This window comes from Colletotrichum orchidophilum (genome assembly GCF_001831195.1).
Source record: "Colletotrichum orchidophilum strain IMI 309357 chromosome Unknown Scaffold_182.1, whole genome shotgun sequence".
Lineage (NCBI taxonomy): Eukaryota > Fungi > Ascomycota > Sordariomycetes > Glomerellales > Glomerellaceae > Colletotrichum > Colletotrichum orchidophilum.
In genome coordinates this window covers 26080-39274 of record NW_019173138.1, presented here as the reverse complement: position 1 = coordinate 39274, position 13195 = coordinate 26080, and the positions used below count along the sequence as shown (strand labels likewise).

Below are 13195 nucleotides of genomic sequence, written 5' to 3'. Positions count from 1 at the left end.
GAACCCTGCGAAGAAATTTTCCTCACCTACCTAGTACAGCCAAGCTTCGTACAGCCAAGCTACGTAAATTCTGCCCTCTGGCCCAGTGGCTTTGTTTGAGGAAACGAATGCGACAGGGTCAGGTGATCGGATGTGCCCCCTGCAGTGCGGCTGGACGCTAACAGTCTCGAAGCTAACTTCACATGGCTGTAGCTTGGATATTAAGAGCCTAAGCTCCGACACTTTGCCATGTAAGTCCCCTTGCCAGGCAAGCCAGGGTAGCTTAGCCAAGGACTTGAGGAGACTCTACTCGTAATAATCACCAGTCTCGTGCCCTAGTGACACTGGTTTCCCCTGTTCCAGGGCATGTTCCAGGGCCTGTTCCAGGGTTCCGCGACAACTGAGTCATGAACGATTACAGGGCGGATGGGACACGCAGACATGATCCGACCCGATAAGCACGGTGCTTGCTCCCTCCAAGGATCAGGCTGGGGAACTGTTTTCTACCGGCCGTACAGGGCTGCTTTCAGCTTGCAAACAGCAAGCCGCGACTCCACTTGCTCAATTCATGATGGCGGTCAGTCCGGTGGCAGTCCAACGGACACGGAGTCAAGAACAGGCGATTCGTGTACTCAAATCCAATGTACTCGTACGAAACAATTTGTCTCAAACAAGGCTCCTTTCTGGGCCTCATTGCGAGGATCGGTAAAGTACCTTAGGTGTTGTGCGTATGTGAGGTGGACAAGGTGAGTTGTCTCTTAAGCGGAGAGAGTGTGCAACGTTTCTCTTTTCTTATTCTTTGCCAGCTTGAGATCGGTCAAATTTGACAGCTCGGAAGGCAGTGAGATCACCAAGACAGCGAGATCACCGTTTCAGTGGCGCACGCCAACTGCCCTGCAAGGTGGTGGGTGGCATCATTCAAATGCCGAAGCCACATCATCGTTGAGTACCTCGAATTTGGTCCCTGGACACCACGTTGACGGCCTGCAATCCGATGTCCAAACACATCTCTTGCCTCATTACGGATAGTTCTAACGGTCATCGACCGAGATTCTTGTCTCTTCCACGGCTAGTCTACGAGAGAGAACATTTCGAAACAATCTAGTGAGAAGTCCGGCGTGCATGCCAAGAGCAATTTGGCAACGCCATCGAACTAGCGCCATTGAATTTCGTTAAACGTCGCCGTCTTCAGCTTAGCGCAGGAGTCCACAACGTGGGCTATGGGAAAATTGGCTGAGAAGTTCGCAATGGAGTCTTGGGAGTTTCTGGGGACAGGACATGTAACCCATCGCAACAAATTTAAGAGATACAAAAGCAATGAGCAACTCCACAACAGAGATTCTAGCTTACAGCATCGTGCCAATGCAGAAGCCTAGCCTCTCGCCTCTCAAAGCAGGGACACGCGAATGAAAGCTAGCGCGTCGTGGAACTCATCTTGCCATCTCGGTCATCATGCCGGTGGCTCCAGAAAGTATTCCAACCCTGACTATTGTTGAAAATGCACCAATCAGGAGTAATTACAAGCTTCAACTAAGGTTTGGCCTAGCGGCTTAGCACCAGTTCGCCAAGCTCTAGCTTAGCCAGACCTCGTGGCAGCCCCCTCCTCTTCTCGCCCATTGCGCCCCTGTCTTGGCTTTTCTCCTGGAGGGCTCGTACTGAGTCAAATGATTCGGTGCAACAAGACACACATCTTTGCTAGATTCTCTGAACTTACGCTGGGAGCGTGGTGTCATTGAGCCATAGTCATCGGTGACTCTGCTTCTTGGTACGGATGTCGTGGAAAGTCTAGAGTTATTGGCAGTCGATCGTAACTTACCGCTGATGGAACGTCGCCCATGACACTTCTTTCCCCAGATGGGCGGGCGGACAAATCGCCCCTCATTTCGCTCGCCTCCAGATTGTTAAATCACGATAGAAGAGGAGCCCGAAATCCCGGTCATGTTTCCCTTTATAGGAGGTGGAGCTCCGGTCATCACTCTAGTTCCAATCTTTCTCGATTTGTCCGTTCGTACGGAAGTGTTCTCTACCGACGAGAACCCCATCCCCTAGTCATTTAAATGCAGAATAACCGAGCCTCACGAGTGCTAGTTGATCCCATGCAAGCTAAGGAATGTGCCAGGGACAGGGCCTCCATGAGGTTCAGCTTGACTCCGCAGCGTGGTCTGGCGCAGCTAAGAGACCAAGGCCATTTATGAACTGGCTTGCAGCCACTTTCACAATGCCTTTTGAACGAAACCGTTGACCTCTGCGTCAGCGGCATACTCGCCAACAACGGATCGACTACGGAGAGTGCGTTGCGCCAAAAGCTTGGATGATAGCTCGGTAAAGACAAGTCGTCCAACGGCGACCCGAAGCATCCATCCCGTTCCATCCTCGAACGCCACCCGGTGCTCCGTCGCCGTAGACCGCCCGCCCGCCCGCCATGGAACTCGACGCAAACAGCCAAACGCTGACGCCGCTTCCCGAAGTCCTCCAACGGGGTCTCGCTGCCGTTTCCTTCTTCGGCTTCCTCTCGTTCATTACAACAACAGCACTCTTTTCGGTCTTGACTTATCGGCTAATAAAATGGTATCTTGCACCGGGGCCGGACCGGCCTCACCGCATGGCGGACGAGCCGAATGCGGACGCCGTCCTCGCCGAAGAAATGGGTCTTCCGGAAACGATGTACCCTAGGGGTAACAAGAAGAACAAAGCCAGGAGGGACGCCCCCAATCAGTTCCTTGTGCTCATCTACAACCTACTACTTGCCGATATCCAACAAGCCCTTGCTTTCTTGCTCAACGCGGCATGGCTCAACAAGAATGGCATCATCATCGAGAGTACGACTTGCTGGGCGCAGGGCTGGTTCATCTCAACAGGCGATTTGGCTTCTAGCGCGTTCATCAGCACCATTGCCATTCACACCTATCTCTCCGTCGTCAGAGATTATAAGCTTCCCAACTGGGCATTCTGGTGCATGATCGGCTCTGTCTGGTTCTTCATCTACGCCCTAGCCATTGTCGGCGTCATCATCACCCATAACGGAGCCGGTCACGGCGGCCTCTACGTCCGCGCCGCTGCATGGGTACGCCTCACGAAGCACCATCTTTATCCCAAATAGAACTAACGTGTTTCTAGTGCTGGGTCAACGTCCGTTACGAGGCGATGCGTCTCTACCTCCACTACATGTGGATGTTTGTTTCCTTCTTCATCACAGCGATTCTCTACATCCTCATCTTCAACCACATCCGCCGCACTGACCCATCCCTCCAACTCCCATCCTCCTCAAATAACACTACATCTTCTGCCTCTCAGAGCAACCGCGGTCGTAGACTTAGCCACGCGCACACAACGTCTCAATCTGGGCCCCCAAAGAGTTCCCATGGCGAAGCCCCGGCGTCCAACCCGAGCAACGCCGGACACCACCCTGCTTTCCTCATCTATCCCATAATCTACATTCTTTGCACGGCCCCCCTGGCATTGGGTCGTGTCATCACAATGGCTGGGAAACCCGTCTCTTTGGAATACTTCTGCCTTGCTGGTGCAATGATTGCATCCAATGGCTGGCTCGATGTTCTTCTATTCTCCACGACTCGTCATGTCATTATCTTTGACGCCTCCCCAGACTTTGAGGAGACGGGTATCGAGACTTTCGCCTTTATGCGCACACCCACCAACCGTCGCTACGGCAATATGGTGTGGGTTCAGGGCGCCGGAAGTGCGCCTAATAATCTTTCCGCGGACGAGGGAACCGGTGGTTGGCTCTGGAAGCTCTTCCGCCGGGGGCGTGGCGTGGGTGACGCGAAGAAAGACGGACGCCGCAGCGGTGCCCAGCGGAGCATCAGCCAGGAGTCTCTCAGGAGGCGGGCCGAACAGATGGAAGGCATTCAGATGGAAACAGTGACTACTGTCGTTGTAGAGATGGAAGGTCACTCTGCAGGTAAGAAGGTCAATAGAAGGCCGGCTTCTGTCGATACGTTTGAGAAGGAGCGGTCACAGAGTGTGGGTAGCATGTGATTCACCTGGTCTAGACCACAGATTCAGTTGTTGACGGCCTGGTTCGAGGGACTTTGGCAGACATCAGAACCTGGTCAACTTGCTGATCTCGGGTATGAAGACTTTAGTGTCTTCATTCCAGTTTCACATCGTATATGTTTATTGGGGAGGTAACGTCCTGATGTGATTAGTTGATGATAGCGATTTGGACTTGAGCGGTTATCTGTATTAGTTATACCCATAATGTCACACGTACTTAGCTTTCATCCATGCACTGCTTCTTATCAAGACTGACAATCTGCGAAGGATATCTGCTCTCATTTCCACAAGTGCATAAAGGCTGTAACCAGTTTCTCTCCATTGCCACAAAATGCCGAATGAGGTTTTAAAGTGACCATGGTGACCGATGTGTGCGAGATGGAGCTGCGAAAACCTTTTCTTAGAAGATGGGTACTTTGTAACACTTTTCTTAATATGACGCAGTAGAATAGGGTACAAGGCCAACCAAATCATGATTATCTCTACTCACCTGGTCGAGTAAATGTGTATTTTAGTAACGTTGAATAAATGCCCAAGTCCCCAAACCATCTGCGTTCAATCTCCGTAAGGTAAACTCTCTTCCACTTATGGGCTGTATATGGATGATATGGCGAACCGTGGGGCGAAATCAGTGCTCAGTACGTATGCACCAGCCACTAAGCATGCCATTCTGTGTATTCATCCAACTTTTAGGGCTCACGTCACATTCCTTAGGTACTTCCAGCGTGCTGCTTCGCTCGTTCAGCCGCTACAGAATCTCGTGCCACCTTTGCTCAAGGTCAACCGGCGCGTCCTGACGCGTTGCACACATCAGTATCAATAAACGCCTGCTGAACCTGACGGCCGCTTCTTGTCCATTCTTCTTTGCAAGCTTATTCCTTGCCCCTGTGCTTTCGCTGCCAAACGCAGCATTCATTTCACGCATTGGCGCACAACACTTGCGTCTGCGCGCATGAAGTTTGTGCTGTAGTCGCTGGCCCTCATCGGGTCATCGCGCCCCAGTGTCGGCACAGCGCTGGATCCACTATAGTTAACACGCGTCTAGAGCTTCTCCTGGTGAGTGAAGCTGAGATAGACTTTTGCTTCCCCCGAATTAGAGTCTAAGGCGCGTACTGACTGCAGAAACGCGTCAAATACAGCGCCGCCCTGGTAGACGCCAGACATCCACGGTCCGAATAGCCACTGCTATTACCGACTTTTAGTCTTTGACGAGTCATGCGGGCTACTACATGAAAGGCGGTATACAAACGCGACCTAGGGGCCCATCACCGAGATCATCAGTTACTGAAGACAAATTCGACTGATACCCACGCCTCCTTCACTCAGGCTGTGCCGATAACGTCGACAATGGCTACCCCTATGCCTCGCGGATATCGCTCCATCAGCGAATACCGTTTCCGCGAGGATCAGGCCGATGCAATTATTCGAGCCGCTACTTACCATCGTAGAGACCATGGCCTCTCGGTTATATGGTTCTCATCTCGCGAACACGTTGGTATTCGTCTATCGATAGCAACACCCTTCCAGCGGGCTTCTAGTACGGGACTCGGCTCCCTCGATCGCATACCCCTCGAGCTCTTGCATGACGTGTTGTTAGACCTAGACATGCACTCTCTGTTCAAATTGCGACAAACAAATCTCAGATCGAGACAGATGGTGGACTCTGTGAAACAATACCAGATGGTAGCCTCTCATGGACTCAACCTTTTTTGCGCCTTGCTACGGACCGGACTTGCCATCGGCATTTCTCTATTCGACTTCTATGACGCACTATGCACCAAGGCTTGTACTCTCTGCGGCAACTTCAGCGGCTTCGTATCCCTCCTGACCTGGAATCGATGCTGTTTTGTATGCCTTCAACGGGCTCCGGAGACTCAAGTGCAAACTATTGCCGCTATGCGGAAGCAACTCCGCTTGACCAAGGCCGAGTTAGCCCGACTGACGTCGTTTAAGACTTTGCCCGGAATATACTCGATGAAAGAGACCGTATACAAGTCCCGCCTCAAGGTCGTTTCTCTCCATCAAGCCATATTGATTTCCGGCCAGCAACCGCACGCACTAGCGCAGGCACAGCCAGTGAACTCGGAGCAAACTCAGAAATTCAACTTCATGGGCGCCTGTGCTCTTCCTTACCATGAAAAACAAAGCGGCAGAGTCGAACACGGAGTATCGTGTGCTGGGTGCCAGCTTGCTCTCGAAAAAAACATTATTGGCTCCAGTGGTGAGGAGTGGGCAATTGAGGCCCGCGACATGGCATATGCGCAAGATGGCTTCTTGGACCATTTTCGATGGTGTGAGCAGGCGCAGCTGCTGTGGAAATCGAGTGGCGAAGGTAACAAGCAGCCGCCCGAGCTACCGGAGGCTGCTCGGACAGGAGGCTACTTCAATCGTAGAGACTGACAAGCATGTTGAAACTGTTCGTCACTGTACTGCGACTAGGCTGCTTACAATATGCTCAAATAGAAAGTATGCAGAAAGCAGACATCTTCCTAGATTATCCAACATGCAGATCAGCATCTCAATGTACCTCCCCAGTTCTCAAACTGTGCTTTACTCTTCCAAAGCTTGTCCATTTTGGTCCGTGTATTTAACTGATGCATCTGGCTTCACCAGGTGCCTCGAACAATAGTTGGTTGAATCCTTGCCCCATTCTTTTCTGATTCGGCTGCATTTGGTAATGGTTCCCCGGCGCTCCTGGCACTGGACGAACTCCATCTCCCCCTTGCAGCCGCATGTATAATTGATGTACTTGGAGGAACACATTTCTCAACTAGCAGGGCGTCATGAGTAAGATTGGGCTCGGATGAAGGGATCATCACCTCCTTACGATGTTGGATCGTCGAATGACTTGTACAGGTTTGCCGTTGATAAATACAAACCACGAACGCAAAGGCGAGTTGCACTAGCACTGTCAAGAAGCGTGGGTGGTGTTGTTGAGTAGGACGGTTCTGAGCCATTGATTATTGCTAATGCAATGAGAGGCGGGAATAAATCGTTTATTCTGGTGCTGTCACTGTACTATATTTTGCAGGATAGCATGGTCTGAAGGGGACCTTGTGGTCGAGACGCGCGCTTGGAACAAGTTCGTAACCGGCCAAATCGCATCAAATACTCTAACCGCCGCTGGGTAAGCGCTGGGCCAGGCCTAAAGGAGTTCTCGCAATCCCTGTGAATTGGTTGACCGAAATGCTAACGAGACAAAGGAGTGGGGAGGCACAAGGGTCTTCAATTTTCCAAACCACTCAACTCGTAGTTCAGGTAGCAATCTGGACTCTTTGCGCAGCTGGAGAGCTACCCTACCAGTTAAGCATCTCCCCAGCCCTCTCAGCAAAAAAGAAATAGGAAAGAAGCGAGGCATGGCACCGGCGAAGGAAGTCTCAAACCATACAAGTGCAGATACTATATCTCTTCTGACTTATACTTTTACTCAGCTACATCCGCTAACAGTCTAAGTGAGTGGTCCAATGGTGACGATGCCTGGCCATCACGCTACAGAACCCTCGACACAGCCGATCATCCTGTCCATGGAAGTGGATGATGACGATTCTTTTGAAAGCGAATATCGATTGCGAATCGGGAACCAAGTAAAATATCTCGTCATCTCCCCCGGAACCTTTGACAGAGACACACTTTCATTCCCCCTTCAGTCCCTGCCCCGCCTTCCTTACCATGAGGAATGGGCTGTGGCCAACATTTCTCGGGACAAGATTAGCGGCGACTTAAAAACCACCCTTTCGAGCCGACCACTAGCCGGCGTCAAGTGTCAATGGCATCATGCCAAAGTTGATTTTCTAGAATTGGAGAAGACCAGACAGCTCACGGCAACGGCTTTTGAAGAAGCCCTCTCACCTTCGACTTTCCGCCTCGTTGTTGCATCACCAGCCACCGTGATCGCCAAAATAGCCCGTTTTGAATGGGAGCTGCCTCGTATCGAACAAGAGACGAGGGCATATCAATTACTGGAGGGTTCCGGATTGGCCCCGCGCTTCCTCGCCCATATCCACGAGAATGGACGCATCATGGGTTTTCTATTGGAGAAATTAGATGGTCGCTCTGCTTCTCTTCGGGATCTGAACGTCTGCGAAGCTGCTCTGAGGAAACTCCACGAACTAGGGCTTGAACACGGGGATGTGAACCGATACAACTTCCTCGTTACGGGAGAAGGTGTGCAACTACTCGATTTTGAACGTCTTCGGGAGAATGTTAGCCCCGAGTCAATGAACAAGGAGTTGGAAATGTTGCGTAAGGAATTGGTCGACGAGTCAGGTCGCGGCGGAGGTTTCATGTTCCATGGCGATGATAACTGATATTGAATCTTGAGATGAATTGGATAGTTTATAGATGACGTATTATGTGTATGCTTGACGAGACAAGCGCCAAAATGTAGCTGAAAAGTCTCGAGTGTTTAAGCGGTATTCGCCCTCCCGTCACCGGGGCGTAATATATTACACACCTGGTATCGTTTGAATCTTCTAGGGCTGTAGGTCTTCACAAAAGTGCTGCCTTAAGATGCAATGAATACATTCAAGGCACAATTTATCAGCGTATTTCATTAATGCTTGACATTCATAGTAGAAGCTGGTGGATGCCGACATTTAGATTATTATCAGAAAAAGGGGCAGAGATCACTGAGACAAATATGGTTGTCTTTTATTCAATCTGAAAGCCAGAAGTGGTGATCTTTAGCGCTAATAAAGGGATGGGACCGATCTAGTGAAAGTTGAGGACTCCTCCCTTCTGACAGAATAGAGGTGTTTATGCTACATAAAGTGCTTCGTAATGACAAAATGTATGATACCAACATGAAATCACAAGAAAGTGAGGCCCAGTATCAACAAAGCTTTTGTATTCATATTCATATCGACCAGCATTCGCATCTATGCCGTGTCTATAAAGTTCAACCCAATCCATCGATGGCGTAGTATCATATATTCGTCTCAACTCCTTCCCGTTCTCAAACGACCAATCGTTCTAGCGATGTCCAGATTAGGGATTATCCAAAATTATTACACGAAGATTACGTTCAAACCCTATGACGGGATTGTGTGACTGGAATTTGCAACTTTTAAATCATCAACACCATTGCAACAGCACCGGCGAGAGCGCCACCGACAGAGAAGACAGCGCGACCAGCGGCGTTGACATCGACGACGGTATTGGTGCTGGTAGGTCTCACAGAAGTGGTGGTGCTGGTAGGCGGCACCGGGATACCAATGTTGGCACCGCCGTCAACAGTCTTGGAGGCAGTATTAGAAGGCCTAACGGCGGTGGCGGTCGCGGTGGCGGTGGGCGTGGCAGTCTCGCTCTCGGGCTCCTTAGTCTCAGACGCGCTATTGACGGTCTCGGACTCGGAGCTCGCCGCGGAGGTCTTAGTCTCCGCCGCCGACGTTGTGCTAGAGATGGATGTCGATGTCGTCGTGGGAACGATGACTTCCTTGCTGCTGGTCGTCGTGGGCTTGGGCTCCTCCTTCACTCCGCTCCACGGCTCGCCGGTCTTTGGGTCGCGGTACCAGTTCGAGGCCGGGTCGCCGAGGCACTCGCCAATGGTGGTGAACTCGAAGCCCTTCTCCTTTGCCACATCAATCATGTACTGCACGAAGCCATTGACGGTGAAAACGTGGATGTCGTGGGCCAAGCTGATGAAAGAGGAGCTGGCGGGGGTGGCTGAATTGAGAGCGCCGGAGAAAATAGCCTTTGAGTTGACGCCATTGTCTACCCAGTCCTTGGTGTCGAGGTTATAATCGGTCTACGTAAGAGTGTCAATTTGTGGAGTCAATGGGGGTATTTCACCGCAACTTACAACATGGTATGCCAGGTCGTTGAGCGTGGATATACACTCACTATCACAGTGAGTGTAAGGCGGGCGGAAGTAGGTGGGAATGAGACCGAGGGTCTCGGCAAAGACTTCCTCGTTCCGGAGGACCTCCTGGATCTTTTCGTCTTTGGAGATAGTGGTGAAGTCCTTATGGCTCCAGGAGTGGCTACCAAGCTGGTGGCCGGCGCTCAACATGCGCTTCAGATCGGAGGTGTAGGTTCCACTGGCGATGCCGCTGTCGCCGTTGGTGCCAACGAGGAAAAAGGTGGCCTTGATGTTGCCGTTCTTCTCCAACGTGTCTAGGACCTCACTGGTGTATTCTCCGGGGCCATCGTCGAAGCTGAGAGCGAGCTTGCCGTTGACGGTGCAGTGAGTGATGTCGACGCCGTACGGGACGCTTCCGAAGCGTGGGCGGGGCAGGTCTCGGGTGGTAAGAGCGGCCGGCGATGACTCGAGTGGAATAGCCGTCGCTAGGTCGCCGGAGGCGACAATGGCTGCGAGGAGGGAAAGAGAGTGTGCCCTGGCAAGCATCTTGACGGTTTTTTTGGTGTGGTTGATAGCGAGTGACTGTAAGCCGGACGACCAGACAGCCTATCGTACGTACGACTTAAAACTGCGTGGGAGGTGTTACACTTATATCAAAACTACGGTATGCTAAAAGAAGAAAACCTCGCGGGCCGCAGGGACTTTTCATGTACGAGAGGCATCGGGGATTAAAGGAAATGAGAGTGGTGGGCTAACCCGTCCAGCGTCGCGTGGAGAAGGCTGGGCGAGAGGTCATCCCAAGCGGCGGCGTCCTGTCCGTGTGCAGCGCCTCACGGCCGCAGCCGGCTTCTCGGGCGAGATGGAGTAGGCAGGACATGGTGGCTGCTAAGCTCGCACCTAGCAAGACTATGAGGAGCAAGGGGAATATCCGTACGGACGGCGGTCTGTCTTGCGAGCTGCGACTTGCAAAGTTGGTTGCCTATTCGCGAAGTAGAGGGAGGCTACGGGCTGCGGCTTGATGTCGCAAGAGAGGCGGCGTGTACCAAAAGAGGCCCAAGTGTCGATGCGCTGCGCCAAGACCACGTCTCACGGGTAAGGTAGGGCAGAGCCATTTTGCGGGGATGCTGTTGGTAGACAAACGCGAACGACCGGCGGTTGTCGGTGTGATCTTCACAAAGGACTTAGACGAAGAAGAAACTAGAACAAAGAAGATCGTCTTGGAACTCGTGGTCAGAGCATTTGGATCCTGAGACTTGACCTCGATTTTCAAACACGTTTGCGAGATCGCCCCCTGACTCGAGCTGGGCATGAACTGGCAAACGGGCCAGAATACGAGCATTGGCAAATCCCAACTGGCTGGATGTCAAGATTACAGTCCCCCGCGGTGTAGACCTGGATCACTTGGCAGCAGATCCTCGGGTTCCTTTTTTTAAACATACAAACTTGTACGTTTTAGGATCGCCGTAGGCAGACAGTTTGGGGGCTTGGAGAGAGGAGGGACTTTGGCGGCCGGCAGCAACAAATGACTTCTCTGTTCTCTCCTGTGCGTTGGGAGGCGGCGGGTGAGGCGCGGGTCCCCGACCCAACAATTGACCTCACTTCGCCGGATATGATGTGCTTCGGATACGCAGCGCCCAATCCGGTTACGGGGGGATCTAAGGATGACATCCGGCAATTTTCTTCTCGAGAGGGTGTGACGGGGCGCGGATCTTGGCGCATTAGGGTCGTATGAGAGAGGATTGGCGCAAGGAACGCGATCTTTGTGATTGGCCATCAACATCAGCCATCATTGTTGTCGTCCATCGTCGCATTGGGGTCCTGTTCCCTCCCGTCATCGAGACGTGATGCTGCGTTGCGTTGCATTGCGTTGAGGCATCAGAACATGCCCCGAGGAGGAGCTTTCTGTTCCCTGAGAACATCACGTTGCGATGTGCCCGCTGCTCCCATGTTTGGACGAGAACAATAAGGGGGCAAGGGAGGTGATCCGAGTGACTTTGATTTTGGATCAAGGAAAAGCTTAGAGGAGCACGGGGCGGCGACGGCGTGGCTGGTCTCAGTGTCGTCCGTTGCCCTTGATTGCGCCGTTGGTACTAGCTCCGGCTGGAGTTGAGACGAGCGATGGATTAGTGGCTTCTTCTATTGCTTCTTTTTTGTGGTTTGTTTTTGTCATGCTTGCTCAAGGGCCCCATTCCCCCCTGCCCCCGTCTCTTCTCCTCGTCCCTCATCTCCGCGGTGCCTCTTCCTCCAGCTGTGCTACAAGCCGTGAGAGTTCCCCGGGCTGGCCCCCGCGGTCCGCAATTTGCAGCGACCAGCCCTGGTTTCTTCGATTTTGTCGCTGTCCGGGTGTGGGGAAGATGAGCGGGCAGCGGATGACCTTGAACTGACAAGATTTTCTTTCAAGTCTTGTTCCACGTCGGGTTGATCAGGGGCCTTATCACTAAGGGGGAAAACTGCGATGACAACTGTTGCCTCTCTCTATCCTCGGTACAGCTAGCATGAACCACAACCAGCTTCTTCCCGACACCAGCCATCGACGCACGTGTTGTTCAGGTGCTAGGAACAAACTAGGGGCAGGGCCGACAGCACATGGACTTCGCACTGTCGCTCCGGCAAAAACCTGCCGTTGAAAACAGCGCGAATCGACAATGCGCCGCACTGCCTCGTGTTTACTTTCCAAAGCTCTGCGTTTCTCCGAGCGCATCTTCCCATCCGGGCCAAGGGTATCGGCCTATTGAGCACTTGGCAAGGACAGGGGATTGAGCTGACTGCAGGAATAAGGCCTGCCGTGCCTCATAGCCTAGACTAGACCTCTCTCTCCCCGGGCAAAGTGTGAGGCCATTTCTCAGGAACATGGAACATTTCCAGCGCTACTGCCATTGCTTATTCTATTGTCTGATATCCCCATTTCCTAGACGACAGGCTCCGAGCACACTCTCTACTGCCATCAGTCGTTTGACGATCGCATTCACAGTGAATGGCCGTCAGGTTCAGACCAGTCCAGCCTTCGCACGCTGGACCTGCAGAACTTCAGAACTCTTAGCCGTATATTTCGGAGAACGTGTGATCTCTTGAAAATTTCGTAGGCAGCTGCAGGCCGTCTGCCCCTTGTTTCACATCACCAACGGACGCGCACCTCCACGCTCTCAAGGCCACACCTCCGTTCTCGCTGGGGCAATCCTCACAGGCTCGCCCATCACGCCACTAATCTTTCAGTTCTCGGCCCTGCATCTCAGTGCTGATCATAATTCCCGAACACTTCTCACGTCTTACAAAATGGACGATCAAGTGAAACCAATATCTACTGCGTCGGCGCCCACTCATCACAGTGCCGATGAGACAAAGAAGGGCAGAGTTTGAATAATGACTCCAGATGTTCCTTGTGCTCAACCGCTTACACGTTCA

The 13195-nt window shown here is 52.2% G+C and overlaps 3 protein-coding genes across 3 annotated transcripts; 2 read left to right on the top strand and 1 right to left on the bottom strand.

Annotated features, from left to right (window-relative positions):
* Positions 1–2401: 2401 nt before the first annotated feature.
* Positions 2402–3975, top strand: CORC01_13196 (uncharacterized protein; the record flags this gene model as incomplete). Its single annotated transcript, XM_022624813.1, has 2 exons — positions 2402–3043; positions 3097–3975. The coding sequence occupies 2 exons, from the start codon at positions 2402–2404 to the stop codon at positions 3973–3975; spliced, it is 1521 nt and encodes a 506-aa protein (XP_022468673.1).
* A 3491-nt stretch (positions 3976–7466) lies between these two features.
* On the top strand, positions 7467–8300 carry CORC01_13195 (alpha-galactosidase A; the record flags this gene model as incomplete). Its single annotated transcript, XM_022624812.1, has 1 exon — positions 7467–8300. One exon carries the CDS (start codon positions 7467–7469, stop codon positions 8298–8300), a length of 834 nt encoding a protein of 277 aa, XP_022468672.1.
* Positions 8301–9058: 758 nt separating this feature from the next.
* Positions 9059–10339, bottom strand: CORC01_13194 (chitin deacetylase; the record flags this gene model as incomplete). Its single annotated transcript, XM_022624811.1, has 2 exons — positions 9059–9739; positions 9794–10339. 2 exons carry the CDS (start codon positions 10337–10339, stop codon positions 9059–9061), a joined length of 1227 nt encoding a protein of 408 aa, XP_022468671.1.
* Between the last annotated feature and the right edge of the window lie 2856 nt (positions 10340–13195).